The sequence below is a fragment of the Leptodactylus fuscus genome, chromosome 5 (assembly GCF_031893055.1).
Source record: "Leptodactylus fuscus isolate aLepFus1 chromosome 5, aLepFus1.hap2, whole genome shotgun sequence".
Lineage (NCBI taxonomy): Eukaryota > Metazoa > Chordata > Amphibia > Anura > Leptodactylidae > Leptodactylus > Leptodactylus fuscus.
This window is the reverse complement of record NC_134269.1, coordinates 158,017,256-158,045,151: the sequence shown is the minus strand read 5'-3', so window position 1 is coordinate 158,045,151 and position 27,896 is coordinate 158,017,256. Positions and strand designations below refer to the sequence as shown.

The window sequence follows — 27,896 nt, the reverse complement described above, 5'->3', positions numbered from 1 at the left end:
CCTTCCCTAAAGAACCCTAATATGCAAACCCTGCCCCAAGGACAGGTAATACTCATCTTTTTATAACCCACTCCTGGTTTTAGCTTCAAAAACTGAAAACCAGAACATGTAAACACACACTTAGGGCCTGTTCACACAGTGGAAGATTCCACCCCAAGATCAGCAGCAGATCCTAGCCTGATTCTGCTTCCCATTGTTTTCAATGGAAAGCAGAGATAAGTGCAGGACGCTGAAAACATAAGCATCATGCGCAATCTTGCTTAGGATTCTGATTCAGTTGCGGAGTGCACGACTCGGGACTCCCCTCTGGTTGTGCCTTTTCATCTATATTGGCATCCTGCCAAGAGGAGCCAGGGGCCAGAAGATGAAGAGTAATCCTAGGCTGATACCCACGTCTAATTCCACTTATTTTTCTGACATCTCAACTGGCCCTTATAGAGTAAGTCTAAGGCAAAACATAGAACACTCCAAGTAATTAAATTAAATATCTGTAATAACTAACATCTTCATTACTTGTGCCTGTCATTCTGTTGCAAGTACTAGCACAGCAGAAGAGGGGAAAAAAGGTTGCAGGAAATGGAGACATAAAATTGATAAAATAAGATAATCCTTTAATAGTCCCAATTCAGTGTGTTACAGCAGCATGGATAATACAGTAATATATTCAGATAATATACACATTGATAAAATAGCAGGTTTTCTTACAGGTCATGCTATCAGATACATTAGATGTTGTAGAAATCCTAAAATCTGCTGTACTGTGCAGCCGGAGCTGTGTGGCAGAGGATGATGTTACATAAACCAGCGCCCGGCACAGTACAATTATGAGCACAGGCAAATTACACTGCAAGATCCTGACTGCAGCTCATGATATTACGGCGTGTGTTGTGCTTTTCCCATTATGGTCAGTACAAATTAATGAATGCCGCTTTCTTTGCTCATTTCTGCCCGCATCTTGTAGGTTTCATTTGAAATGCCAGTGCCATGTCATGAAAGAACCCTGTGGGCTTCAAACAATATTTGAAATATCCTCCCTTTAATCCTCTGCGCACAGCATCCTGTTATGTATGTACCAATCATAGCGGGTGCCCTCCTTTTGATGCTAAAAGCATCCTTTTTCTCAGTTGTTGTCATTCTAAGCTTTTTATCCTTTTTCATATAGGTCATCTGCCAATGCTGGGTCTAGATCATGAGTAGCCTAAATAAGTAGGCTGGCAGGCTGCCATGGATCCAGGCTTAACATATTGCTGAGCAGGAAACAGAGTATAGCGGTAATACTAGTGACTGCAGACATGTAAAGAATTTGTATGGTCTCGTGTATTGCCTCATTGTGTCAACGGCCACATTTTATACCTGTGGACAAGTTGCCAATGTTTTATTGTAACAGGAAATGTAACAGAAAATTCAAGAAACAGATTTTGCTTTTCTAGTTGAGTGAACCCAAAAAAGACATACAGTACAACGGTCAGCAAAACTAATAGTACAGTATTATCAATAGTAGTAGCAAGGAAATCTTTAAGGTCAGACACTGCCACGGAATCTTACAGATCCCATTATAAATCACTGGGGCTGTTGCATTAAGTGGATGTCCTTCATGTGAGGGGTACAACATCACGAAGGGTAAGTTTTAGAGATGAGCGAGTACTGTTCGGATCAGCCGATCCGAACAGCACGCTCCATAGAAATGAATGGAAGAACCTGGTACTTCCGCTTTGACGGCGGCCGGCCACTTAACCCCCCGCGTGCCAGCTATGTCCATTCATTTCTATGCGAGCGTGCTGTTTGGATCGGCTGATCCGAACAGTACTCGCTCATCTCTAGTAAGTTTAGACGGGGTTTTTTGGATCGGAACTTAAGGAGGAGGCTGCCTCAGGTTCCGGTCCAAAAAACGGGTAGCCACGAATGAATGCTGGTGCACAGCACTGGCATCCAGCCGAGTACTCCGCTCCGGATTAGGCCCAAAGAATGGGCCTAGTCATTAGGAGAGTGTGTCTTCAGGCCGAATCGCGAGGCCCAACGGCCTGAAGAATGAGCACCTCGCTTCTTCCGGAAAAAAACACCTGAGTGGCTCCGATCGATTTCAATGGGAGCCGTCTTTTTGGTCAGGATTTTGAGGCGAATACGGCCTCAAAATCCTGACCAAAAAACCCAGTGTGAACTTACCCTAAGGATTTTTTCACAGCACGTGTACCAAATGTACCATATACAACAGAAAAACAGCACTCTCCTTCTGTCAGTGAGCGCAGTTTTCAATAAGACACTCTTTGTGATAAGGACAAGGGTAAAGAACTTGGAAGAAAAGAAGTCCTCTCAGCTAATCTTTGTACGATATGGGGAGAACAGGGGGCACATAAGCACCCAAATGGCACTTTCATTTAGTGGTTAGACTAAGACTTAGACTAAGGTAGCAAAGCAGCAACTCCTTTTACTAGCCCACATGATATACTATTGTCCCTACTGGAAAGTCTGCGTCTCAGAATGATACCATCCTGGAGGAAAGTTTTATTGTTATAGGTTTGGCTACTCTATCCTCCCGGCAAGGAGGTAATCATACCATTCATGCCATCAATACCTGTTTGGAGGAGGTTCAACCTTAAAGGGGTTTTCGGGGGCAAAAAATGTTTGTTTTTTAAATGTCTATTGGTGCTATTAATGGGTTGATAAATGTACCTATATACTTTTTAGTGTGATTTGAGTAATTTCTGGGTTTCTCTGGGGGCCCTAGTGTCTCCTACTTTTGCATCCTTTCGCTTCCTGCTACGTAACTTCTTAATCCCTCTCACCTCTCCCCCCCTTCCTCATTCACCCCCATATACCCCCGCCCTGTCTAGCTATCCTTCCTATCCTATATGTCCTACTTTACCTACTCAGCCCAACCCCTGACCCATATTACATACTTACCCTCCATGGTTTCTTCCTGTGACATGGCCTCTTCTCCTCCTGTACTGTGTGCATGCTCCTCCGACGAGTCACCTCTACTGTGCATGCTTAGTCTTGTAGTAGAGGTGATTTACTGGCAGAAGTGTACTGCTAGGAGAAGAGCGCGTACCCTGCTAGCACAGGAGGAGGAGCCGTTTCGCTGGAAGAAGCCGTTGATGGTAGTAGTAGTGACAATCCGTTTTCAGAAATGGAGAAACGGATCGTCACCGGATTATCAGAAAATGTCCCTGGGGCGGTCACATGAGTAGAGTATTAGATTAGTGTAGGGTTTTTAAAATATCCCGGACAACTCCTTTACATTGATATGAAGAAATCACTGCGACTTCCCCATTTGACCGATATTGTTTACAAGGCACAATAGCTTGCTTGTATGAGCTACTGTGCCTGGTAATATGCAGGTCATATAAAACACTTGAATACTATAGGGCAGCACAGTGGCTCAGTGGTTGGCACAGTTTATGCAGTGCTGAATATCCTAGGTTCAAGTTACAGGAATTTAGGCTGAGCCCTATATTTCAGATAAGTGCTGCAGAATAAGTCGGCACTATATACTAGAGCTGCTGTGGTGGTCCTGGTATGAACTGTGCTTAAAATTATAAAGACAAGTATATTTCTTCATTGTTCTGTTTTGTCTCCAGTTTTACTATTTGTATTAACAACTCGCTTGTTCACCAACCTGCATGCTGTCTGCTCACTTCCTGGTTTTCTTGGTACATTGGTGGGCGGGGTTTCACTTGCTCTGCTATATCCCCTTCATAGCAGTATGTCTGCAGTCAGTAATGAGGGATTGGTTGTAAATGCATTACCACAGTATGAAGCTGATGTAGAAGCTGATGTAGCAGAGCTGGATTTGAGTCAGTCTGCAATACATACAGAGGTACTCCCTATTTCAGCCCTTATCAGCCAAATTCAATTAAACCGACTGATAAGTGGAAGAGCAGGAGATAAAACAGCTTAAAAATACCAGAGCACTCACCTCCCCCCTCCCCTATCTGAGAGCAGGGAGCTACGTCACTTGTCTGTGGTAAAGACATACACAGCTCAGAGCTGCTCCCGTGCACTCAGCCCCGCCTTCCGTGCACTCCCCCCGCCTTGACTGAGGAGATAAGCTCAGCACCAGGCCGGTGGTCATGGAAACAATGTAAGAGTGTAAACAATGAAGTGAATAAATTAAAGGGGTTGTCCCATCTCAAGGATCCTATCTATACTGCTAGTTTAGGAGGATTTAAGACTTTTTCTAAATATATTGCTTTATCAAAACTGCTTTGTTTGGCCGCTATCTTAATTTATTCACTTCATAGTTTACATGCGTTTCTATAACCACGGGGCCCGTTCTGAGCTTATCTTCTCAGTCCCCAAGTAACGTAGCTGCCTGCTCTCAGGGGGGGAGGGAGGGGCTGAGTGCTGGGAGCAGCTCTGACCTGTGTATGTCTCTGCCACAGACAAGCAACGGAGCTCCTCAGATAGAGGAGGGGGGAGGTGAGAGCTCCAGGATTTCTGAGCTCTTATCTCCTGCTCTTCCACATATCAGTCGGTTTAATTGAATTTGGCCGATTAGGGCTGAGATAGGGAGTCCAGTACCTCTGTATGTATTACAAACTGACTCAAATCCAGCTCTGCTACATCAGCTTCACACTGTGGTAATTCATTTACAACCAATCCCTCATTACTGACTGCAAACATAACAGATAGAACAAGTGATACCCCACCCACCAATGTACCAAGAAAACCAGGAAGTGAAGAGAGCACACAGCCTGCAGGTTGGTGAACAAGCGTTATGTGAATACCCCTTTAAGATAGCGGCCAAACAAAGCAGTTTTGCTGAAGCAATGTATTTAGTAAAAGTCTTAAATCCACATAAACTAGCAGTATAGATAGGATCCTTGGGATGGGACAGCCCCTTTAAAAAAATGAAATGTACCACAGTAACGATTCATACCTCAATAATTTTTCATAGAATTATATGACCCAATTAAAAGAGGATTCCAGACATAAATGGAATTTTCATACTGAAGGCCTACCCACATGATAGGTCATCAGCACAAAATATGTTGCAGTCCAAGACCCAGACCCTGCATTGATCATCTGTTCTAGTAGCTTCTTGTTAGGGTGGTCTCAACGGGACCACAAAGTATATTGAATGATGGTCAGATTAGAGATAAGGACTCGAGTCAGCCGGATGCGATCAGCACAGAGTCATGATGAATCTGGGTGGAAGCATATTTTATTGTGCAAATCATCTCCTATTTATACCCATCAAAGTGGGCGTATATATTTGAATAAATATTATCAAAGTGGGCATATATAGTTGAATAAACATTATGGAAGTGGGCGTACATATTTGAATAAACATTTTCAGCTTATACGCATCAAACAGTCATTTTCCATTATATGACAGCCAAAGTCCTAGCGATTTATGGATTTTCCGGTAACATTATCTTTATTATTGGGGACACCATATTGTCATGTTAGCAATTTCAGATACAAATACTGATTAGATAATTTAGTGTTGAATATGGGTCACGGGGACCTGACTGATAAGCAGAAAATAGACATGTAAGCAGAAATATTACTATATTATCTATAGTGACATATATAGTATATATTTCCCTGTCACTGAATGCAGGAAGCTGCTGGTAGACAAGCGGCATGTATAGCACTGCTTCTATGCAAGTATTAAGAGGGGTACATCAGTGGTGGATATAGTGACCTGCAGTATATGCTCAGAATCCACTAGTAACTTCTGACACCTAGAGGCTTCCAGAACAGACGGTCCCTTTAGGTTAGTTTATGTGAAAATATAAAATTCTGCTACGTCTGCATATAGACAATTGTCTGGCAGTTATATATGGTGGTGAGCTTCTAAACTGTGCTTGACATTTGTCAAAGAAGTCAATGTTCCTTCTTGATCTTACAAGTGTCAGATTTAGATAAGAGAGAAGAAGCAGACAAAGTCTCATCAAACTCTCTCACCCCTTAAAAGCGGAGGCTGGGTGACACCCTGTATTTCATACCATAAGGAGTTATTGTGCCATCCCAAGAACCACTGAAGAGGTTGTTGAAAGTCAAACAGTTGACTTTATGTCACAATGAGATAAAGGGCCAGAACAGATGCAAATCCCCTTTGATGTCCTGACATTTACTTCACATGTCACGGATTTCCTTTCAAATATTTACTTGAAGATCAAATGTGGATGACCCGAGAACTTGCTTCGGAGGGATACAACAGTATATTATGTCATGATCCCTGGTAAGTGTATCTATTTTAAGATAAGGTGTATACACATAATATACACAAATCACATTTAGTAAGGAATGATTCAAAGACATCCCCATAGATTGTATTCACGGTTGCAACTATGAATTCAGATTATGTTCAGGTTTTATTTTAACCCCTCATAAAGAGTGTTGGCACTATAAAGCTCAGAGGCACTCAGGAGTTTATTCTTCAGATACCCAATTTCTTTAAATTGCTGTCCTTGAAGAGACTGTCCGGTGAGGAGCTGAAAAATGTTATATAAGCCATTACTAAAGGGATGATTCTCAGGTATTTATCTTTCTCAGATCTCAGCTGTTCGGCTGCTTTTAGCTCAGCTCCTTTAGAAGGGATGTCCCATGAAAAGCATCCTATCTATACTGCTAGTTTATGTGGATTAAAGACTTTTCCTAAATACATTGCTTTATCAAAACTGCTTTGTTTGGCTGCTATCTTAATTTACCGTATTTTTCGGACTATAAGACGCACCTAGGTTTTAGAGGAGGAAAATAGGGGAAAAAAATTTTGAAGCAAAAAATGGTAAAATATTTAAATATATGGGAGTTGTAGTTTTGCAACAGCTGCAAGGCCACATTGTATTCTAGGGAAAGGAGGTGATTTAGAACTCTTATTTATTTCATTTTTTTATTATATATTTTTAAAACTTTTTTTTTTTTAATTTTAAACTATTTTATTAGTTCCTAGGGGGCTTGAACCTGCAGTCATTTGATTGCAAGTCCCATAGACTGCAATACAACTGTATTGCCGTCTATGGGACATTCTGTATATTACTATTACGGCTGGTCATAGACTAGCCGCAATGGTAATATAGCAGTGACAGGCCTGGGAGCCTTCAATAGGCTCCCGGCTGTCACCCGAACAGGTCAGCTCCTGCGATATCGCCACGCAGGAGCCGGCCTGCAACTTTACAGGTATGGGGCCGGTGGGGACCGGCCCCGGGGGGGTAGTTTACACTTTGGGGGGGCCGCCAATACAGACCCGGCATCCACTGTAATGGGCGGATGCCGGGGAGGGTTAGACGCCGGCACATGTGCTGGGGCCCGAGACATCGCTATGCTCCTGCCCTGCATAAAGCCAGCAGCGGCAGGAGTGATGCTGCTATTGCGGGGAGGGACGGAGGAGCGGAATAGCAGCATCACTCCTGCCGCTGCTGGCTTCATGCAGGGCAGGAGCATAGCGATGTCTCAGGCCCCGGCACATGTGCCGGCGTCTAACCCTCCACGGCATCCGCCTTCCTATTACAGCGCATGCCGGGTCTGTATTGCGGCCACATTCGGACTATAAGACGCACCCTTCTTTTCCCCCCCAAATTCATTGTTGACACTGCGTTTCTATGGCCACGGGGCTTATCTGCTCATTTTTCCAAGTGAGGTAGCTGCCTGCTCTCAGGGGGGGAGGGAGGGGCTGACAAGCAACGGAGCTCCTCAGATAGGGGAGGTAAGCTCCGGGATTACTGTGCTGTCTATCTTTAGATTTTCCACTTATCAGCCGGTTTAATTTAATTTGGCTGATAAGGGCTGAGATAGTGAGTCCGGTACCTCTGCATGTAATGCAAGCTGACTCAAATCCAGCTTTTCTACATCAGTTTCCATATCAGCTCTATACTGTGGTAATTCATTTACAACCAATCCCTCATTACTGACTGCAAACATAGCAGATAGCAGAGCAAGTGAAACCCCGCCCACCAATGTGCTGAGAAATCCAGGAAGTGAAGAGAGCACAGCGCCCTGCAGGCTGCAGAACAAGAGTTATGGGAATACCCCTTTAAGGTAGAACTATGATCTGTGGCTACAGTTTAGGTACATTGGGTAGTCTGAGACATCCCTCCTCCACCATATCTCATTCTTGAAGGCTGAAGCCCAGTCCCTCCTCCTTACACCTCTGCCAGCTCAGTCTGACTACTATGTCGAAATACTATTCTTTGACAATCTCACCAATGAAACATAAAGGGCTGATTTCCAGTACAGAAAGGGCAAACTAAATATAAAATAGAGATTACTAAACCACCGGTGAGAAAAAGATGAGTATTAAGTAACTATCACACATATTAAGGCTGGTTGCACACGACCATGTGCTTCTGGCCAGCTGTGAATTAAAGGAGACACACTGCGTTACCCATGTATCGCTTGTGCACAGGTTGTGCTTTGCGGCCGCTTTCATTAAATAAATAGGATCCACAGAAGCAAGGGTGCAAGGGCCGCAAAACTGGACTGAACAGGACCTGTTCTATATTTTGCGGCCCAGACTGTCAGCCTCTGCCTCTGTACTGGGCATATTCGAGGCCTCATGCCATCTGGGTGGGATTAGTTAGCGGCACTGAAATGTTAACCATCATCATTAGAATTTGCTGTATTTACCAGCAACACATGTAAATGTTGCCTAGTAATCACCTACTAAATGCAAACCACAGCAAACACAGTTTACTCTGACACTTGAACAAACAGACATGTTCCTACCTATTACCTAATAAACTCAAAATGAAACACGTATTTTCTTCTAGAATGGATCTGGAGCCAATTCGTATAAATATAGAAAAGAACATTGACTGAACGCTGGGTTCATACGGAGCAGAAGCGCGGAGACTGTCTGCTTACAAATCTGAGACGGTCAGTCACACCTTGGCCCCGCAGGATAACAGTGTATGAAGGAAGCTGTTTGTCAATTCGGCAATGACAGCGAATAAATCTTACTGTCTGACCTGAAACAGTTCAGAAGCTTACCAACAAACTCTAAATTTCATCCTATGATGTAATATAGCTATTTATATAAGGCAGTAGATTTATAGGACTTTGTGCTATGTGTTACCCTAGTAAAAAGCATTTTCTGTTATAAAAACTCACCTATAAACCGGAGTCAAAAGTTAAAAGGTCTCCAAGTCATTTCTTTTAGGTCCCAACAAGTCTGTCTAATTCTCTAGTCATACGTCCCTCAGGCTGGGGGTTATGTTCTGTTAGAGACTTCATCACAGAAACTGGCAGCAATTGTTGGAGAGAAAAGTCCCACATGGAGGACCATTCTCTCCGACAGTTTTGGTTTTGAAATGGTGGAAATCAATGGATACCTGGAGGACCCCGTTACAGTCAATGGGGTCCACTGGTGTCCATGTGCAACTGTTGAAACAGCGGTCCGGCTCTCAGTCTCTGGACCTGAACATCCAACCTTCCGGTTAAAGGGGCTCTAATCAGCAAAATCATGCTGATAGAGCCCCACATATGCATGAATAGCCTTTAAAAAGGCTATTCAGGCACCGCTAAAGTTATATTAAACCACCCCCCAGTTTTAAAATAATACCCTAAAAAAAGAATGTGATCAACTTACGCTTCGTGCACGCTGGGCGGGCATTCAGGGTGCGCCGTCTTCTTCATCCACGCCTCTTCTTCCTCCGATGTCCTCCGGTCCCGTCCTCCTCCGGCGCTCGCAAACTGACATTGATTTTAAAAAAATGGCCTGGGCGCATGCGCAGTAGCCGTAGTAGAAGCCGCATGCTACTGCGCATGCGCCCAGGCCATTTTTTTTTTTAGCAATGACTTCTTTTTTAGGGTATTAAAGGGGCTCTATCAGCAAAATCATGCTGCTAGAGCCCCACATATGCGTGCATAGCCTTTAACCCCTTCCCGCCGATGGCATTTTTTGATTTTCGTTTTTCGTTTTTGACTCCCCTCCTTCTAAACCCCATAACTTTTTTATTTCTCCGCTCCCAGAGTCATATGAGGTCTTAATTTTTGCGGGACAATTTTTTCTTCATGATGCCACCATTAATTATTCTATATAATGTACTGGGAAGCAGGAAAAAAATTCAGAATGGGGTGGATTTGAAGAAAAAATGCATTTCTGCGACTTTCTTACGGGCTTTGGTTTTACGGCGTTCACTGTGCAGCCAAAATAACATGTCCCCTATATTGTGTGTTTCGGTACGGTTCCAGGGATACCAAATTTATATGGTTTTATTTACATTTTGACCCCTAAAAAAATTTCCAAAACAGTGTTAAAAAATTTTTTTTCTAAAAGTCGCCATATTCCGACGGCCGTAACTTTTTTTATACGTGCGTGTACGGGGATGTATAGGGCGTCTTTTTTTGCGGGGCCGGGTGTACTTTTTAGTTCTACCATTTTCGGGAAATGTTATTGCTTTGATCACTTTTTATTCAAATTTTTATCAGAATTAAAACAGTGAAAAAACGGCGGTTTGGCACTTTTGACTATTTTTCCTGCTACGGCGTTTACCGAACAGGAAAAATATTTTTATAGATTTGTAGAGCGGGCGATTTCGGACGCGGGGATACCTAACATGTATATGTTTCACAGTTTTTAACTACTTTTATATTTGTTCTAGGGAAAGGGGGGTGATTTGAACTTTTAATACTTTTTATATTTTTTTATATTTTTTTTTACTTTTTTTTTTTTTTTGCATTTATTAGACCCCCTAGGGGTGTTGAACCCCAGGGAGTCTGATCACTAATGCAATGCATTACAATGCTAATGCATTGCAATGCATTGCAAAAAATCATCATCTCTTTTGCAGGCTGTATACACCAGCCTGCAAAAGAGAGAATTTGTAGACCGGCTGGGAGCCTTTAACAAGGCTCCCGGCTGTCATGGCAACGGGGGGTCGGCCCTGGAGCATGCTCCGGGAGCCGGCGATCCCTGCCAAAATGGCGGCGCCCATGCGCTTAAAGCAGTAGACACCCGGCGGCTATGACGGCCGCCCGGCTCCCGGGCGGTCGCCATAGTTACAGACCCGACACGCGCCGTACTATTACGGCGCATGTCGGGAAGGGGTTAAAAAGGCTATTCAGGCACTGTAAAAGTTAAATTAAACTACCCCTCCGTTTTAAAATAACTTAAAAAAGAATGTTCTCTACTTACGGAACGTGCACCCTGGGCGGGCATTCAGGGTGTGTCTTCATCTTCTTCCCCACCTCTTCTTCCTCCGATGTCTTCGGGTCCCCTCCTCCTCCGGCGCTTGCTCGCGGACACTGATAAAAAAAATAGTCCGGGCGCATGCGCAGTAGCCGTAGTAGAAGCCGCGTGCTACTGCGCATGCGCCCGGGCTTTTTTTTTTTTTATCAGTGTCCGCGAGCAAGCGCCGGAGGAGGACGGCACCCGAAGACGTCAGAGGAAGAAGAGGAGGGGAAGAAGATGAAGACACACCCTGAATGCCCGCCCAGGGTGCCCGTTCCGTAAGTAGAGCACATTCTTTTTTAAGTTATTATTTTAAAACGGGGGGGGGGGTAGTTTAATTTAACTTTTACAGCGCCTGAATAGCCTTTTTAAAGGCTATGCACGCATATGTGGGGCTCTAGCAGCATGATTTTGCTGATAGAGCCCCTTTAATTTAAAACTGGGGGGTAGTTTAATATAACTTTAGCAGTGCCTAAATAGCCTTTTTAAAGGCTATTCACACATATGTGGGGCTCTATCAGCATGATTTTGCTGATAGAGCCCCTTTAAGTTCGTTCACAAACAGTATGTGCATGTACCTAGAAGAACTGAAGCTGTTTTTGAAGGTAAAGGGTGGTCACACCAAATATTGATGGGATTTAGACTTCTCTATTGTTCTTTCACTTAATGTTGTTAATTGACAAAAATAAAATTAACACTTCTATTTCTGAATGCATTCTGACTTTGCAGTATTATTTTCACACCTGCCTATAACTTTTGAAGAGTACTGTATATATACATACATACATACACTATATTTATTTATAGAATATAGAAGCAAACATCGCCCTGTGGTAACCGTCACATAGACAGCTCAGGTAAGAACATGCGGAATAAAGGGACACCCATTACCTTGGTCTCTATTCACTACACAGTTCTCATTCCATGCTATGTATTGAGCAATAATGAGGACAGACGCAATAATAAACCACTTCTGTCTTCAGGATGTCTGGCTATCTCTGACAGTTAAGCACTCAACCTCTTTCTTCTTGATCGCAGAACCAGAGCTGTACATTCATACAATGATACAATGTACTCAATTTGAGGGTTAAGGAGGTCCAGTTACCAAGTACAAAATACTAAATGCTACACATCGCTGATTCTTGCTGAACAATTTTGAGTTTTTACTTCTAAAATCTGTCCACACATTCAAAAGATATGGTACCTAGAAGTTTATATGTAAATGAGCTCTTATTCACCATTGTTCTTTTATCTCATAGAAAATAGCGGATTCCTGTTCACATGATGAATATGAGCCATTCTAGGCGACTCATCTTTTGAACAACTGGATAGATCTTAAAGGGGTTGTCCCATCACAAGGATCCTATCTATACTGCTTGTTAATGTGGATGTAAGACTTTCCCTAAATACATTGCTTTTGCTTCAGCAAAACTGCTTTGTTTGTCCACTATCTTACTTTATTCAATTCATTATTGACACAGCCCTTGACTTATCGCTCAAAAGTCAAGTGATGTGTCTGCTGCTCTCAGGGGGGAGGGAGGAGGGGCTAAGTGCATGGGAGCGAGCCTGTGTTTCTAGCTATCCCTGTGTCTAAGAACCCAGTAGAAAAATATTCCTTCAGCACAAGAGGTCTATACTAAAACTTGACTTTTATTGGAAAAATATGAAAAATAGGTACCAGACATAGGAAAAAAAAGATGTAGAAAAACTTACATGGTCAATTCCAAAGTATGCATGTATGGTTGAAGACAGACAACGCGTAGGCGTAGGCTTGTCTGTCTTCAACCACACATGCATACTTGGAATTGACCATGTAAGTTTTTCTACATCTTTTTTTTTCCCTATGTCTGGTACCTATTTTTTATATTTTTCCAATAAAAGTCAAGTTTTACTATAGACCTCTTGTGCTGAAGGAATATTTTTCTACTGGGTTCTTGCATTGTTTCACCCCAGCCGGGGGTGTATTTTTTCGTGCACTCTTGGTCTAGCTGATTCTCTTCAAGATTTATGGTGAGCTGTGGACTGTGTTTTTTCTTGTGCATCCCTGTGTCTACACCACGTGACCTAGGTCCTGCTCTCAAATAGAGGAGAGGAGCTGCTTTCATTTCTGAACGTCTTCTGTTCTCCCTGCGGGTCCGGACTGGCGGCAGCTGAAGGCGGAGAGCGAGGAGCAGCTACACCTGAACCATCACCAGCCTGGAGCTGCAGCAGGAGTTGGACAGTGAGGGCATCCTGCTGCACTCCCCGTGGACCTTGCCGCCAAAACTGCTGATTCTGCGCAGTTAAGTGACAATGCTGGCGGGGTCCACAGGAAGATGGCGCTCCCCGCGGGTCCGGGCCGTCAGGAGTTGAAGGCAGAGAGCGACGAGCAGCTGCCCTTGAACCCAGACAGTGAAGGCATCCCTCTGCACTCCCCGTGGACCATCTGGCTGGAAAACCTTCTCTCCCTGGAACAACTGCAGCAGAATGTGAGTACAACCTACACCGTGCAAACAATACAGTGTCTGGAGTGTATATAACAATATCCCCTTCCACCCCCATTCCCCCTTGAAATGAATAAGCCGGCGTGATCTTTCAACTATTTATCCCCTATCCATAGGATAGGGGATGAATACTAGATTGATGTTGATGGAGGATCGGGGTTTGGGATGCAGTAGGTGCTGGGGAAGGGGGGGGGTTGTTTTGGTTGTCTGTCTGCCCCTTCCCTGACCTTAAAGGGGCAGACCCCCCCCAACTTGGAATTCAGTCTGACTACAGCCAGGCTGAATATAGGGTATCTACAGTGCTCCAATCCATCGGGAAGGGGTTAATAGGAGCACTACAGATACCCTGCATTCAGCCAGGCTGAATTCCAAGTGGGGGGGAAAAACCCAGTCCTCAAGCTCAGGGAAGGGGCAGACAGACAACCAAAACACCCCCTCCCCTTCCTCAGCTCCTACTGCTACCAAAAACTCCGACCATTTTAATTTTTGAAATTTTCCAGTAGCTGCTGCATTCCCCCCCCCCCTCCCCCTCAGCTTATACTCGAGTCAATAAGATTTTGCAGTTTTTTTGTGGTAAAATTAGGGGGGGGGGTCGGCTTATACTCGAGTATATGCGGTATATATATATATAGAAATTATATATTAAAATTATAAATTACAATTAAAGTTAATGGCTGACAGAATCCAATTTTACATGTTTGCACATTAGAAACTGTTTGAAGAAAGGAATAAAAAAAAAAAAAAAAAAAAAAAAAAAACTACTGTGCAGCTTTTTAGAGGAATGATTTTTAGTATACATTTACATAACTTTTCTTTTACAAGTGAAATGAATGGGCATTCGCTGGCTTTCTTATTTGGCAGTAGAAAATTTTCTTAATGGAAATTTTAAGATTCTGAATGAAGAATCTAGTTAACCAACCCCCAATAAAACACTATACAGACTGTATATATATTTTTTTCTTTTAGAATGTGATTTATTTTTTACAGCACAATAATCATAGTGCGTGGCACGGAGCTGATGGTTATGAAAATTCCCTCACCAGCTGTGACATAAATGTTATCTTTATGCGTGCGGGTGAGAGGCTTGTAAATTATTTGTGGTAGCTATTTAAGAAATTCACTTCTTTCACAGGCGCATACTGTATTACTGGTACTTAAATAAACATAGAAGTGGTAAGTGGGGACCACTTCATATACCTACGTGCAATTCATACACACAGCAACATATTATTTTAGTAATCATACTTGTAGAATGAATAAAAAAATATATTGGCAATAAAGAGCAGTAAATTGCAAGCGTACCGTTTATTACCGGTGTGTAGACAACAATCCCAGCCAAATTTGGGTCGGATACAGTTGTGTCTAGTATAAGGCCACCAACACTGAAAAACAAGTTGGATTCATTTAATGAAGCAGATTGTATCAGGTATTTCATCATTTATTCAACATCTTGATTTCTTATTAAGATGCTAGAAGTTCAGATCCGATGGTCGCTCTTCAGGGATTCTGAGCCTTTGTGACAAGCTATGCTACCAGATGTGAGACTTCCTTTGTAGTTAGTCTCGGGGATGTGCGGTGGCTGCGGGCCTCTTCTTAATTAACGGCTGAGCAAAGCCAAGTGACTTACAAGATAAGGCCGTGAAATAGAAAACTTTCTAAATGTGTCTCGCAGCTACTATTAAACTATTTTGTAACAGAGAAAAAACATATGGGTGGTCTGGGGAAAAGATGGCAAAAATAGACGATAGTAGGAATTGGCTCTATTTGATCTAATGTAATAGCAATGCCATATGTTAAGTAATTTGCAGGTTTTGCCTCAAAGTATTATATGTGTAGCTTTGTAATATTACAATATTGCCTAATAAATTAAAATGTATCCGCTCTTTTTTATCTAGTAGTATTACGGTCTTATATATTTTAGCTATTGCAATAAACAATACAAAAGATAATAATGGACAGTATATGAAGCAGAAAAAAAAACACATGATAAATAAGAGAAGTTGTAAATTATTCTCAAACCACAATGGCTTTCATCTAGTACAATGCTAAAAGGAAAACTGGCCATGTGGTCCTCGGCAGCCAATCAGAGGCCAGTTTTAATTATCTAACTGCATTGTGATTGGATGCTATGGACAATATGGCCAAGTGTGATAGATGTAGATCATAATTACAAAGAAATGTTACTCATGGGGGCAAAACTGTCTTTGTTGCCAATACTAACCAATCACAGCACAGCTTTCATTTTGTATTTTGCTTCTGAAATCAAAAGCTGCATTGTAATTAGCTACTATGGATAAGTAATACAATTTTGCCTTTAGACCATTTTAATAAATCTGTCCCATTAACTCGATGTCCATGCAAGCAGTAGAAGGTTTCTCATGTCAGGATTTCAGCTGTCCTCCTGTCTCCTCTCCCTTCTACTTCCTGGTTTTGAGCTCGTTCAGAGCACTTGTGGTTGTCTGTAAGCAAATTGGGTATCACAGGATGCACCCGATGTACTTTCGTCTGACTTGTTTATCCATAAAAAGATGGTTATCTTTGTATTGCTTCATCGGTTTTTGGTCACAAAGGTATTTTTCTACTTGTAGTAAAGGCCCCTACATGCAACTATTATTTATCTGGGAGACATTTTACACTTGACAGACTACCTTTAAACTGGCAGGAATAGCCTGAAGCATCAAAAAGGGCAAAAATATAGTAATTATCATGAAATGGGGGTTATCGTCAACAGACACAAGTTTTACAATTAGGATTTCTAACGTATGGAAAGAGACAACCCCTTTAAATTAGAGGCAAAGAATAGATGCCGTTGTATACATTGACTCATGGGATGGAAAGCGCTGTATACGTGCATATAAAAATGTTAATAGAATAATTACTGTGTTGGATTTCTTTTATGCCCGTACAGTAATATCTGTAATGAAATTTACCTACAACAGAGAAAATATTCCAAAAAAATGAGCTAAAAATAAATAGCGGAAAAAAAAAATCATAATTTTCTTACCTCTCACTTGTGCTACATAAAGACATAAAGAGGCACAGTCAATCTGTCACATTTTGTGACAAATGTGCACAACTGTGTGTTCGGAAAAAACATCATGGAGAAAATTCATTTGCCTCCTGCTGAGGGCTAAACCCTATGCTGGGAAATTTAAGTGAATATATTTCTAGATTTTTATTGATATTTGTCATCTTTATGTAACCACATGAATCGAAGGCATCGTGCTGGGCTGAGCAAAGGTTCACGCAACTGCAACTACTGGCACATAAAGAGGTGTTTTATTTTAAAAAAGAAATATGCCCCAATGGTTCCCTTCAACCTTCTCCGGAACAATCCCATTTTATTTGGTGGATGTGTAGAGGACTAACTACTGCAGCAGTTCACCTCTACTCAATAGAAAAAGATCAACTCCGGAGTAGAGAGGTCTTCCGATTTCCAAATACTACATTTTTTTAAAGCGCTGGATGACCCCGAGAATTGAGCTATAGCTACTAGTGTTGAGCGAATAGTATTCGAATCCTAGTTTCGAATACCTCGCTCCCATAGGAATGCATTGAAGCCGGCCGACGCTTAACCCCTTCACGATCGGCCACTCCCATGCATTCCTATGGGAGCAGAGGTATTCGAATCTAGGATTCGAATACTATTCGCTCAACACTAATAGCTACTTTTTTTCAAGAGCTTAGGTTTATGCATTGCCCAGTCCCCAAATTGGCTTTTCATAGTGATGGCCTATCCACAGGATGTGATCTGTGGGGGCACAGCACCCTAACCCCACCACAGATTTCAGCTGTTCTGGCGGCATCCAACTGGCATAAGCAACCACAGTGGATGGGGAGCACAGAGCAAGTCGAGGCTCTTCCATTCAGCAGTTCTGCAATACCCTAGAATCACTGCGATGTAGTGGACGGGATGCTGAGCTGCTCCTGTAACTTGAATAGTAGCAGCCTACATGTGATCCCTATCCACTGCTATAGTTTCTGATAGCCAGACACTACTGGTACAGCTAACCTGTGTAAGATCAGGGTGTTGGACCACCACAGATAACATACTGATGCCCTATCCTGTGGATGGGACATCAATATGAAAAATTGATTTGGGGCCAGACAATCCCTTTTAAACAGTAGCGAGATCTTAGTTTCCCAATGTCGCTTATATAAGTTCAACATTGTTGTACTATGATAGCTAATGGTAGCCAGCTTCCATTAAAACCCTTTAGGATAATTTCCCCTCAGATATTTTAGTTTTGCTCGTGTTCCCTTTTTATTTTCCAGCATGTGGTTCTATATTATATGTAGTAATTTTACCCCATGAGGACAATAGTTGCTGGACTGAGCCATGGATTCTTCCTGTTTAAACCTTAATATCTTTGGCACTAAAAAAATATGGAAGCTCCACTGCTATTCACAGAAATCAAAGCAGAAACTGTACTAGATTACGTCGGCTGGTATAAGCAATACACCACAGTTTCATAAATGTTCCATCTGTCTTGTGCAGAAACTATATCGCCTGCTGTTTCTTATCAATATATTAACAAGTAACACATGTACATGTCAGTCCTGAAACAAGAATAGAAAAAAGCCATGGACGCACCAACCTGCTAATAAGCATGGCAGTAATGACTGGCTCCCAGCCAGAGTGCAGAACAGTTTTCGTAGCTGGATGCTTTGATGCCACTACAATCCATATTGGGGTTAGTGCCAAGAAGAAAGAACCAACCAAAGGTGAAACAAATGAGTATGAATCTAGAACAAAAAAGAAATATTACCTATGAGAATTGACCATGCCAGCACTCAGCGTTGTATAGCTTTAGTCACAGACTACACAAGAACACGTCCTCTGTCCTCAGCAAAAGGATTTAAGATCTAAGCTCTAAGGTAATGGAAGAAGTCTCTTAAAGGGAGACTCGGGTGAATGTGACTTCTCATGTGAGGTCTCTGCTATCTCTTCTAGGCTGCCCATCCATGCAGTGGCTATAACATACATGCTGTTGCATAGGCAGCCTTTCCTGTTCCTTTATCAGTGCTGCTTGTACCTCCTGAGGTTAGGAATCAGAATAATATAGAGATGTAGCAGCTGCCAAATGAACATTCAGAGCATTACACTGATATAGATATACATAGTGCACCAGATGGAGACATACTATATGCCTAGTGTGACCGTTCTATTCCAAAGTGAATGAGCACCATATGGTAACAGTGTAGTAAGACTGAAACAACCATCTAATGGGATTCTGTCACCAGGAAACTCAAAATCAAACCAGCCAAAATGCATTGTTGCACCACCATGCCTTACATAGTCCAAGACATGAATAATTTCCTTGAAAAAGTGTTTTTCTTTTTATCAATATGCAAATGAAGCTCAAGTGCAAGGGATTTTACTTTTTGACAGTTCTCCAGATCTCTGCTTGCTGTCTGTGAATGTAATAATTCATTGTATTCTGGTATACCACTCCTTACAAGAGAGCTCTGATACTATCCCTGCACTGGCATAAGCCGCTTTATTAAGTCATATACTGTATATATTAGTACATCCATCAACAGCTAAATATTCAGATTCCTCTAACAAGTAATAAATGGCAAATAAAAAGGAATACAGGTATAAAGTAAGATTTGTCTTCTTCCCCCTTGCCTCACCTTTTATTACACCATTTTCATATTATAACTGGATTGATGTCCTAGCACTTACATACACTAACCTACTGCTGAGCTAGAGCTCGGCATGTCATATGGACTACAGCGACCTCTAGTGGTAGAAATATAGTTCTACACCCAGTCTTTGTACTTTTCATAGAAATGACTCAAACAATTATAACAAAAGAACAAATGATTCAGCACCCCATAATAAAGTGACATAAATAGACAGGGGCAAATATTTATTGTACAACAATTAAATAAATCATGGTAGTAGCCTACATAGTGGCGCAGTGTGACTAGCCACATGCAGCCAAAACTCCACCACCCATGTGGCCCAATGTGGCAGGTTTAACTCACAACATCATGCAAACGTATCAGAGTATAGAGGCATTTCCTCATTTAAAAAAATTAAATATATCTATTTTTTTTATTTTTTTTTAAATGAAGAAATGCCTCTATACTCTGATAGGACATTGCTAGAACATTGCTAGAACATGTCACGTAGTCCATCGTAGCCAATGCCTGACCCTGCAGTCGTGTAGATACAGAACAGCAGAATCACAAGGCCACAAGTGGAAATAGTTTTTTTTTTTTTTTAATGTTGCTACTATGTCACTTAAAGTAATCAGCAAGATCTCAATGGTCAGACTCCCACAAATCGGAAAGCAATAACATATCCTAAGGAATTCCCACCAATGTATATCCTGAGATAATACAGTTAAGAAATCAATCAGATACCATAATAATGAATTAAGAGTTGACATTACTAGTTTAGTATAAGGATGCACGGAGTAAAGTGACGCTGATTCTGCCATGATAACTCGCGGCAAAATCAGCGCTGATAAAAAAGACTCCTGTTGACTTCATTGGGTTCCGTTTTTCGCGAGGAACACATTGAAATCAACGGGAGGCTTTTTAGCCCATGGATTTCAATGTGTTGCGTGGAAAACAGAACCCATTGAAGTTAATGGGAGTCTTTATCAGCGCTGATTGTGCCGGGAGTTATTGTGGTAGAATCAGCGTCACTTTACTCTGTGTGAATGGACCCTAACTAGTGCATCATAGTAATAAATTCCCTTTTATCAGACAATCTAATCTAAGCCAATAAATTGCCTACATTTCTACAAGCATGCTTATTGTATTGTATTATACTACCAATAAGCTATAACTGAAAATGATCATGCTTACCAATGCAGCTGTAAAGACCCTGGCTAATCCATGCCAATATGGCAAGTGTGATGAGATCACCAAAGCTCGCAGCAATTGGTGTGGCTACATTGTCTGGGTTTATTCCCGTTTTCTTTGATCCAACAATCACTCCTACCATAATTATTCCTAAATTATAAAGAAAATATATAAATATGTTGTTATACAAGAACTCAGATTTCCATGACTAACACAAACATTTAGAGACATATACTGTATTTGATACCCAAAACAATTCCTCTAAGCAAACTGGAAATCTAAGTGAAAGAAAGATCTCTTCTGGGAAAGTGACTTATGAAGGACACATGACTGAAGAAACAGACTGAATAAAGAGGATGTGAGAAATCAGTTCATAAGACTGGGAAAGTCTACAGGAAATGCTTCAATGGGTGTATGATAAAAAAAAAAGGAACTTTATGCTATAGCTATTTATTAGGGGTATGTTTCAGGTAAGATGTTTCCTTAACTTTATATTTCGAAGCTTCTTCACTATAGGTCTCCTTAAAGGAGACCCTGATGATAAATGGATCAATGCCATGACCCCAGCATTCAGCTGTAATCTGTCAGATAATCTGATTTATTTTCCCACATCCAAAACTCACAGTGCTCAGATAAACCATTGGGGTATCATGCTGGATGCTCCAGAGCAAGAAGCGCCCTTTAGTGTCCATCTCCACTCTGGTTAATGTAGGAAGAGAATGACCTACATAACCCCTCAAAATGCCCTAACAACACAGAAAACTTACTTAAATTGATGACGAAATAGTAAAAGTTATTTTTGTGGATACACTAGTTTTCCGTACAGTATGCCACCTTTCTGATCAGCAAGCCCAACGTAAGGGTTGTAGTTCTGGGAGAAAATCAACGGAGAATGGGTCTGATTGATGAGGAGGTGCATGCCTTGCATGAAAGAGGACCTTTCCAGCGGTATATAAAACCGCATGTGCCCCAGATGATGAAAGGTCCTCTTTAAGGGTGTGATGCACCAACAAGAGAATTTGTATGCCATTCACCGCCCTCTAAGCACCTGCACTTATCAGTTTTGCCTGCAGTGTTCTTTTTAAATATGTATAAACTTAAAAAAGATAAAGGGGTTGTCATACTTCACTGATCCCCGCTGCTCTTGTTCCACTGCTGGCCCAGTGATTGGCTTAGCAGCATTTCCTAGAAGCAGAGACTGGCAGAGGACCCCAACAGAGTCAGAACAAGAGTGGTGGTGGACTGATTCAGGCAAGTCTGACTTTTTAAAATGTTTTTATTGCCCATCCCTTTAACAGCCCCTTTAGACGGTTCTAAATGTTTAACTTTAAGTGACAGATCACATATTGTACGTCATACTATATAGCATCATCCTTTGCTTGTTGTTATACATGCCTTGAAGTAGTGATGCTATAAAGGCAGTGGCCACGCTGCTGGAGCAGAGAAGTATTGCATGGTCTAAGCGGTATTTGCCCTCTGGAATCCAGCCCAATATAACCGCTGCAACAGCAGCTAAAAACCCAACTACTGTTGCTTGTACCTACAGGGAACAAAAAAAAAGATACAGTTGTTCACTCCTTGCTGAAATCAGACAAAAAGTTCTCCATTTTGTTAGAATACCATGCAGCTTAATTTATGTTCGATTTCCTTGATCATGCTAGATGCCTGGTTCTTCTTTCAATTGCTTCATGTAGTCCCTTGTTAAATACCATTAAATAATCAATATTCACTACCTAAACTTCTGCTTGTTCAAGTTTGGATCTCAAAGTGTTTTCCAATATTGAAGCATTGAAAGCCTGGCTTAAAAATGTCCAAACTGGCCTTAAATTGACCAAATATCAAGACCTGTATGAGGGGTGTCCTCGTTGTGCCATAATGATAGATGTTGGGTAGAAGAGGCATGTTTGACTGTTATCACATGGAACCCTCCAAATGGAAACCAAATACACTTAAGAAAAGCGGTTACCTATGGAAACCCACGTGCCCCATAGACTGGGTTTCCACCCAAAAAAGGGTGAAAAACGTGGAGAGAAAAGCGCTGCTTGCAACACTTTTATCTCCGCGTTTTTTAAGCAGGTTTGGGGAAGGAAACCCTGAACGGAGTTCAAGCACTGGTGTGAACCCAGCCTTTGGTTGTAGATAAGAGGCTATTAGTGGACAGAATGAGGAAATAAATTAACTATCTGGCAGGAGAACCCTACACCCTTCCCTACTCCATATAGCTCCATGTGTGAGGCTGAATATAGAGACTAATATAATGTATACAAGCAGTATCTCCATAATAAGATATATTACCATAAGTTGTTTTTTTTTTTACGTTCACCTGTACTACTCATCTATGAATAGTTGTTTATAACAGGATCTACACTTTAAAGTCACAATATTGGCTGTACATCAGGATTCCCACTGATCAAATAACCTAAGAATACGCCATTAATGCATCAGCCCTGAAAACCCTTTTAAGAGGCAATGGACTAAATTTAAATGAACAAAATCTAAGATACACCCAAGTGTCTGGGCAAATATAGTGATATGAAGCCAAGCCATCAGCATCAGGAAGAATGCAACGTAAATGCAAATGTGTGATGAGCTAAGGAAGATACTAACTGTTGTGGAAACACTATCCCGCTGGTGTTTGCACTTATATTATTTACAGCCTGTTCTACTGTTATTGGTCACACGGTTTTGCAGGGTTACTTGCAAAAACATGTGGGCGATAACAAGTTAACAGGCTATGAATCAGTAAATGTAAGCGCAAACACTGGCAATCCGATCTTCACAACACTGTGCGTCTTCGGTCTTCATCGTAGAAGGTCAAGGCTGAGCTCCGCTGCAGTCTTGCTGGCTTCCCACTGCTTCCAAGTAATGGATTAGCTTTTTGGCAAGATAACCAAACTTGAAAATATGTAATAGTTGACTAAGAGAGAATGTCTAATCCTGATCATTTTACTAAGTAAAAGGTTAGGTGCGGAGGCTGTTCTGCATTGTTATTAAAAGTTGCAAAAATAATTTAGATTAGATGTTATAAATAAGATCTTTCTGCACTCTAAGAAATATTAAGTGTAAATGCTATGTAAGAACGTGCGAATATATAGAATATTCAATGTATGCCATATTACCTGTTTTAAAGCCAGATTACCAATAATAAGATTCCACTTCTCTATAGGTGAATCCATCTTACCAACATTAACCTAAAATGAAGACAGACATACCATCATTTTTATCAAGGCACAGTTAACTTTGAAAGTGTGTATTCAACCAACAAAGATCTTTGGCAGAAATTTCGGCAAATGTCCCATTTACCTGAAGAGGGTTTTTAAAAATGTATGTACAAGATGCAAGAACAACCTTCCTCACCAGTCTCTGTAAATGTGGGCCTGTATATTTAAAACACATGTACTTCTCCTAGTACTATTCAAACGAGTTCCTAAGACACTCTCGTTCTGTGAAACTAGGTCAGTAGTTCTACAGGAGACAGCAGCAGCAAGGCCTGTAAGTTTTCCTTTAAGAAACATTATATGCACCACACCATAGAGAAGAACGTAGCAGTATGTGTTTAGGATACAAAAACACTGCCCAAGAGCATTCTATATGATATATAAAATCTATTATATTCCATTTTGTCCTACAATGTGTTCTTCCGCAATGTAGGACAACACACAGTGTTCTTGGTAATTATTTCAAGTCTTGACGCCATTTTTTACAAGAAGGATATTGACTATTTAATGCTGGGCCCTTTGTTTAACAATCTGTGCCATTGTCTTGAGCCACCACATTGAAACTTAAAGGTTTGGGTGCGGAGACATTAAGAGAAATTAACCTGCCGACATTTGCTACCTAAAAGCAATTTATTTCAGCATTGATTTTCAGGACGATATGTTTGTGCCATAAATACTTTGTACATATAACATTTTGTTGAGTTCACAGTAAACATGAATAACTGTGTTAGCATTATGCGATTTCAGTGCAGTTACAAATAAACTGTTGCCCTCTGGATTTCCATCCACAATGTGTTCCCGTGAAAGGGTGTCCTTGAACAAACCAGTTTTCTCTCACTGCGAATAACCTTATTGTGCCCATAGTGTGCCCCATTTGGCTCCTGAAATCTAAAAGATGCTCTTTCCTGGGCACATTATAATTTATTCTGCAATCAAGACCCCTAAAAGTATAAGCATCGGAGAAGGCATCTATAACAAGGCCATACAAATGGAGCAAATGTGGAAAAAGGATTGCATTATCCAACTTCATTTCTAGCGCTAAATTCTCTCATAGCCTGTAAATCTGCAGATACATAGATGTCGCAGGGTTACCCAAAACTTCTGCAATTGGTTAGACTACTGCAGTGTGATATCTCATCACAGAAGACAAGAAAAAAACTATTGGAAAAATGTTTTTCCAACAACTTGTCACTGCTTTTTATTGTTTTGTGTAATAAGATATCACACTGCAGAAGTTTAACCAACTGCAGATGTTTGGGTTAACCCTGCTACATCTGTATTGTTGTCACCACATCACACTCGCAAAAGTACAGAATGGTAAGATTTGGGGAGCGGTTTTACAAAGTCTTCATACCATGGGCTGCTTTAGGGTTCATTCACAATGGCGCTTTATTTGGTGCTGAATTTTCAGCGTTAAAAAAAAGCCTCCCATTGATTTCAATGGGTTCCACTAGCTTTTTTTTTTTCCACTAGTGGAATTCGAAAATTCTGCTAGTGGAAAAAAAAAAAGCTAGTGGCACCCATTGAGGTCAATGGGAGGCTTTTTTTCAGTGTGGAAAATTCAGCGCCAAATAAAGCGCCATTTGCCTCTGTGTGAATGGACCCTTAGTAGTATATAATGGATATGGAACAGATTTCATCCATTGCATTGCACTGGGTAAAATCTGTTGCCAAAATCTGAAAGCGATATGATACTTTGCAACTTTAAACATACGCAGCTTGCCTAGAATTACTTTGTACACTGTATACTGTACTTTGTTTGAGAATTCTGCTTCAGATCCTTCCCGAAGATTCTGTAACAAATAAGCAATATGTGGACCTGGGCTTTGGTGTTTTTGCAATTGTCTGCGAGACAGGTGGCTCAAAATGTTTGGTTTAGTTTTTTTTAACCCACAACTTAAAAAAAAAAAAATATATATATATATATATATATATATATATATACACTCACCGGCCACTTTATTAGGTACACCTGTCCAACTGCTCGTTAACACTTAATTTCTAATCAGCCAATCACATGGCGGCAACTCAGTGCATTTAGGCATGTAGACATGGTCAAGACAATCTCCTGCAGTTGAAACCGAGCATCAGTATGGGGAAGAAAGGTGATTTGAGTGCCTTTGAACGTGGCATGGTTGTTGGTGCCAGAAGGGCTGGTCTGAGTATTTCAGAAACTGCTGATCTACTGGGATTTTCACGCACAACCATCTCTAGGGTTTACAGAGAATGGTCCGAAAAAGAAAAAACATCCAGTGAGCGGCAGTTCTGTGGGCGGAAATGCGTTGTTGATGCCAGAGGTCAGAGGAGAATGGCCAGACTGGTTCGAGCTGATAGAAAGGCAACAGTGACTCAAATAGCCACCCGTTACAACCAAGGTAGCCAGAAGAGCATCTCTGAACGCACAGTACGTCGAACATTGAGGCAGATGGGCTACAGCAGCAGAAGACCACACCGGGTGCCACTCCTTTCAGCTAAGAACAGGAAACTGAGGCTACAATTTGCACAAGCTCATCGAAATTGGACAATTGAAGATTGGAAAAACGTTGCCTGGTCTGATGAGTCTCGATTTCTGCTGCGACATTCGGATGGTAGGGTCAGAATTTGGCGTCAACAACATGAAAGCATGGATCCATCCTGCCTTGTATCAATGGTTCAGGCTGGTGGTGGTGGTGTCATGGTGTGGGGAATATTTTCTTGGCACTCTTTGGGCCCCTTGGTACCAATTGAGCATCGTTGCAACGCCAAAGCCTACCTGAGTATTGTTGCTGACCATGTCCATCCCTTTATGACCACAATGTACCCAACATCTGATGGCTACTTTCAGCAGGATAATGCGCCATGTCATAAAGCTGGAATCATCTCAGACTGGTTTCTTGAACATGACAATGAGTTCACTGTACTCCAATGGCCTCCACAGTCACCAGATCTCAATTCAATAGAGCATCTTTGGGATGTGGTGGAACGGGAGATTCGCATGATGGATGTGCAGCTGACAAATCTGCGGCAACTGTGTGATGCCATCATGTCAATATGGACCAAAATCTCTGAGGAATGCTTCCAGCACCTTGTTGAATCTATGCCATGAAGAATTGAGGCAGTTCTGAAGGCAAAAGGGGGTCCAACCCGTTACTAGCATGGTGTACCTAATAAAGTGGCCAGTGAGTGTATATATATATATATATATATATATATATATATATACACAATTAAAAAATATATCTGAAAGTAGCTGCTAAATAAAGTCCATTCATGTCTATATTAATAAAAATAGCAGTATTCAACCAACCAAAAGTGGTTGCAATATGTTCTACATCATATAAAGACCTTTCCAAATGAATGACTTTACCTAATACAAAAGAAACTGAAAGTGCCCCGTGCCGTATACAAGTAAGGCCTGAAGTGTGTGTTGGATATACTCCACTCAAAAGTGTCTGGTATTTTACTAATATAACCCAATTTTTCTCATCAATATGGATGATGCTTCCTTTAAAGGGGGAGTCTGCCAACAGGAAAATTGGTTGTAAAATAAACATTTTTTATGGGCATTTGCCACACTGAGAAATCCTGTTGTTTTTTTTCTTTTAAAAATAAGCAAATGAATCTCTAAGTGCTACCTTGGGCGTCTCTTCTTTCTTTACACGCCACTGTCCTGCACCTCATCCTAGGTTCACCGCCCCGATGCTGCTGATATACTCACCACCTGCAGCCAGTATGGAAGTCAGGCACCTGCACATACCTCATACATGGCCAAAGTAGTACAAGGAGAGTCATCTGCATATTTACAAAAAACAGGATTTCTAAACATGGGAGCTTTGAATGCCCATAAAAAGGTACTACTACAATCCATGTGACTTGCCCTACAGTAAGGTGTTTGGTTTACAATCAATGTTCCTGCTGACAGACTCCCTTTAAAGGAGCCTTTGTCTACATCAATGAGAAGGACTGAAGAGGAAGGGGTGAAAAAAATGTCAGGTTTCCTCTAATTTGAAGTCATAAATAAGTTATACTACGTGAAAATGTAAAGACCTATGCTTGTAAGTAAGTAGTATGGGCCTGTGAAGGATTTTTTAACTTTATGAGCAATAGTTTTCATCTCAAGCTTTGCAAAAGTTCACTCACTGCAGTTGAGAGCCTGGACGCTAATGTCATTTCTAGGTTTCCTTTAAGACCAAGCAATGCAGGAACCAAGATGAACACTTCTGTAAGATTCTTGAAAACCTCCCAATGCTTTGGAAGAAAAAAAACAAAATATAT

At 41.3% G+C, this 27,896-nt stretch overlaps 1 protein-coding gene across 1 annotated transcript in view; it reads right to left on the bottom strand.

Annotated features, from left to right (window-relative positions):
• Positions 1–27,896, bottom strand: part of SLC41A2 (solute carrier family 41 member 2) — a 66,248-nt gene that overhangs the window by 17,437 nt on the left and 20,915 nt on the right. Inside the window, exons 3-8 of the mRNA XM_075274576.1 lie at positions 27,762–27,869; positions 23,544–23,615; positions 21,820–21,964; positions 20,428–20,574; positions 18,201–18,348; positions 14,905–14,984 (exon numbers count right to left, since the gene is read on the bottom strand). Coding sequence (XP_075130677.1) covers positions 14,905–14,984; positions 18,201–18,348; positions 20,428–20,574; positions 21,820–21,964; positions 23,544–23,615; positions 27,762–27,869 — 700 coding nt within the window. The remainder of the gene's footprint in view (positions 1–14,904; positions 14,985–18,200; positions 18,349–20,427; positions 20,575–21,819; positions 21,965–23,543; positions 23,616–27,761; positions 27,870–27,896) is intronic.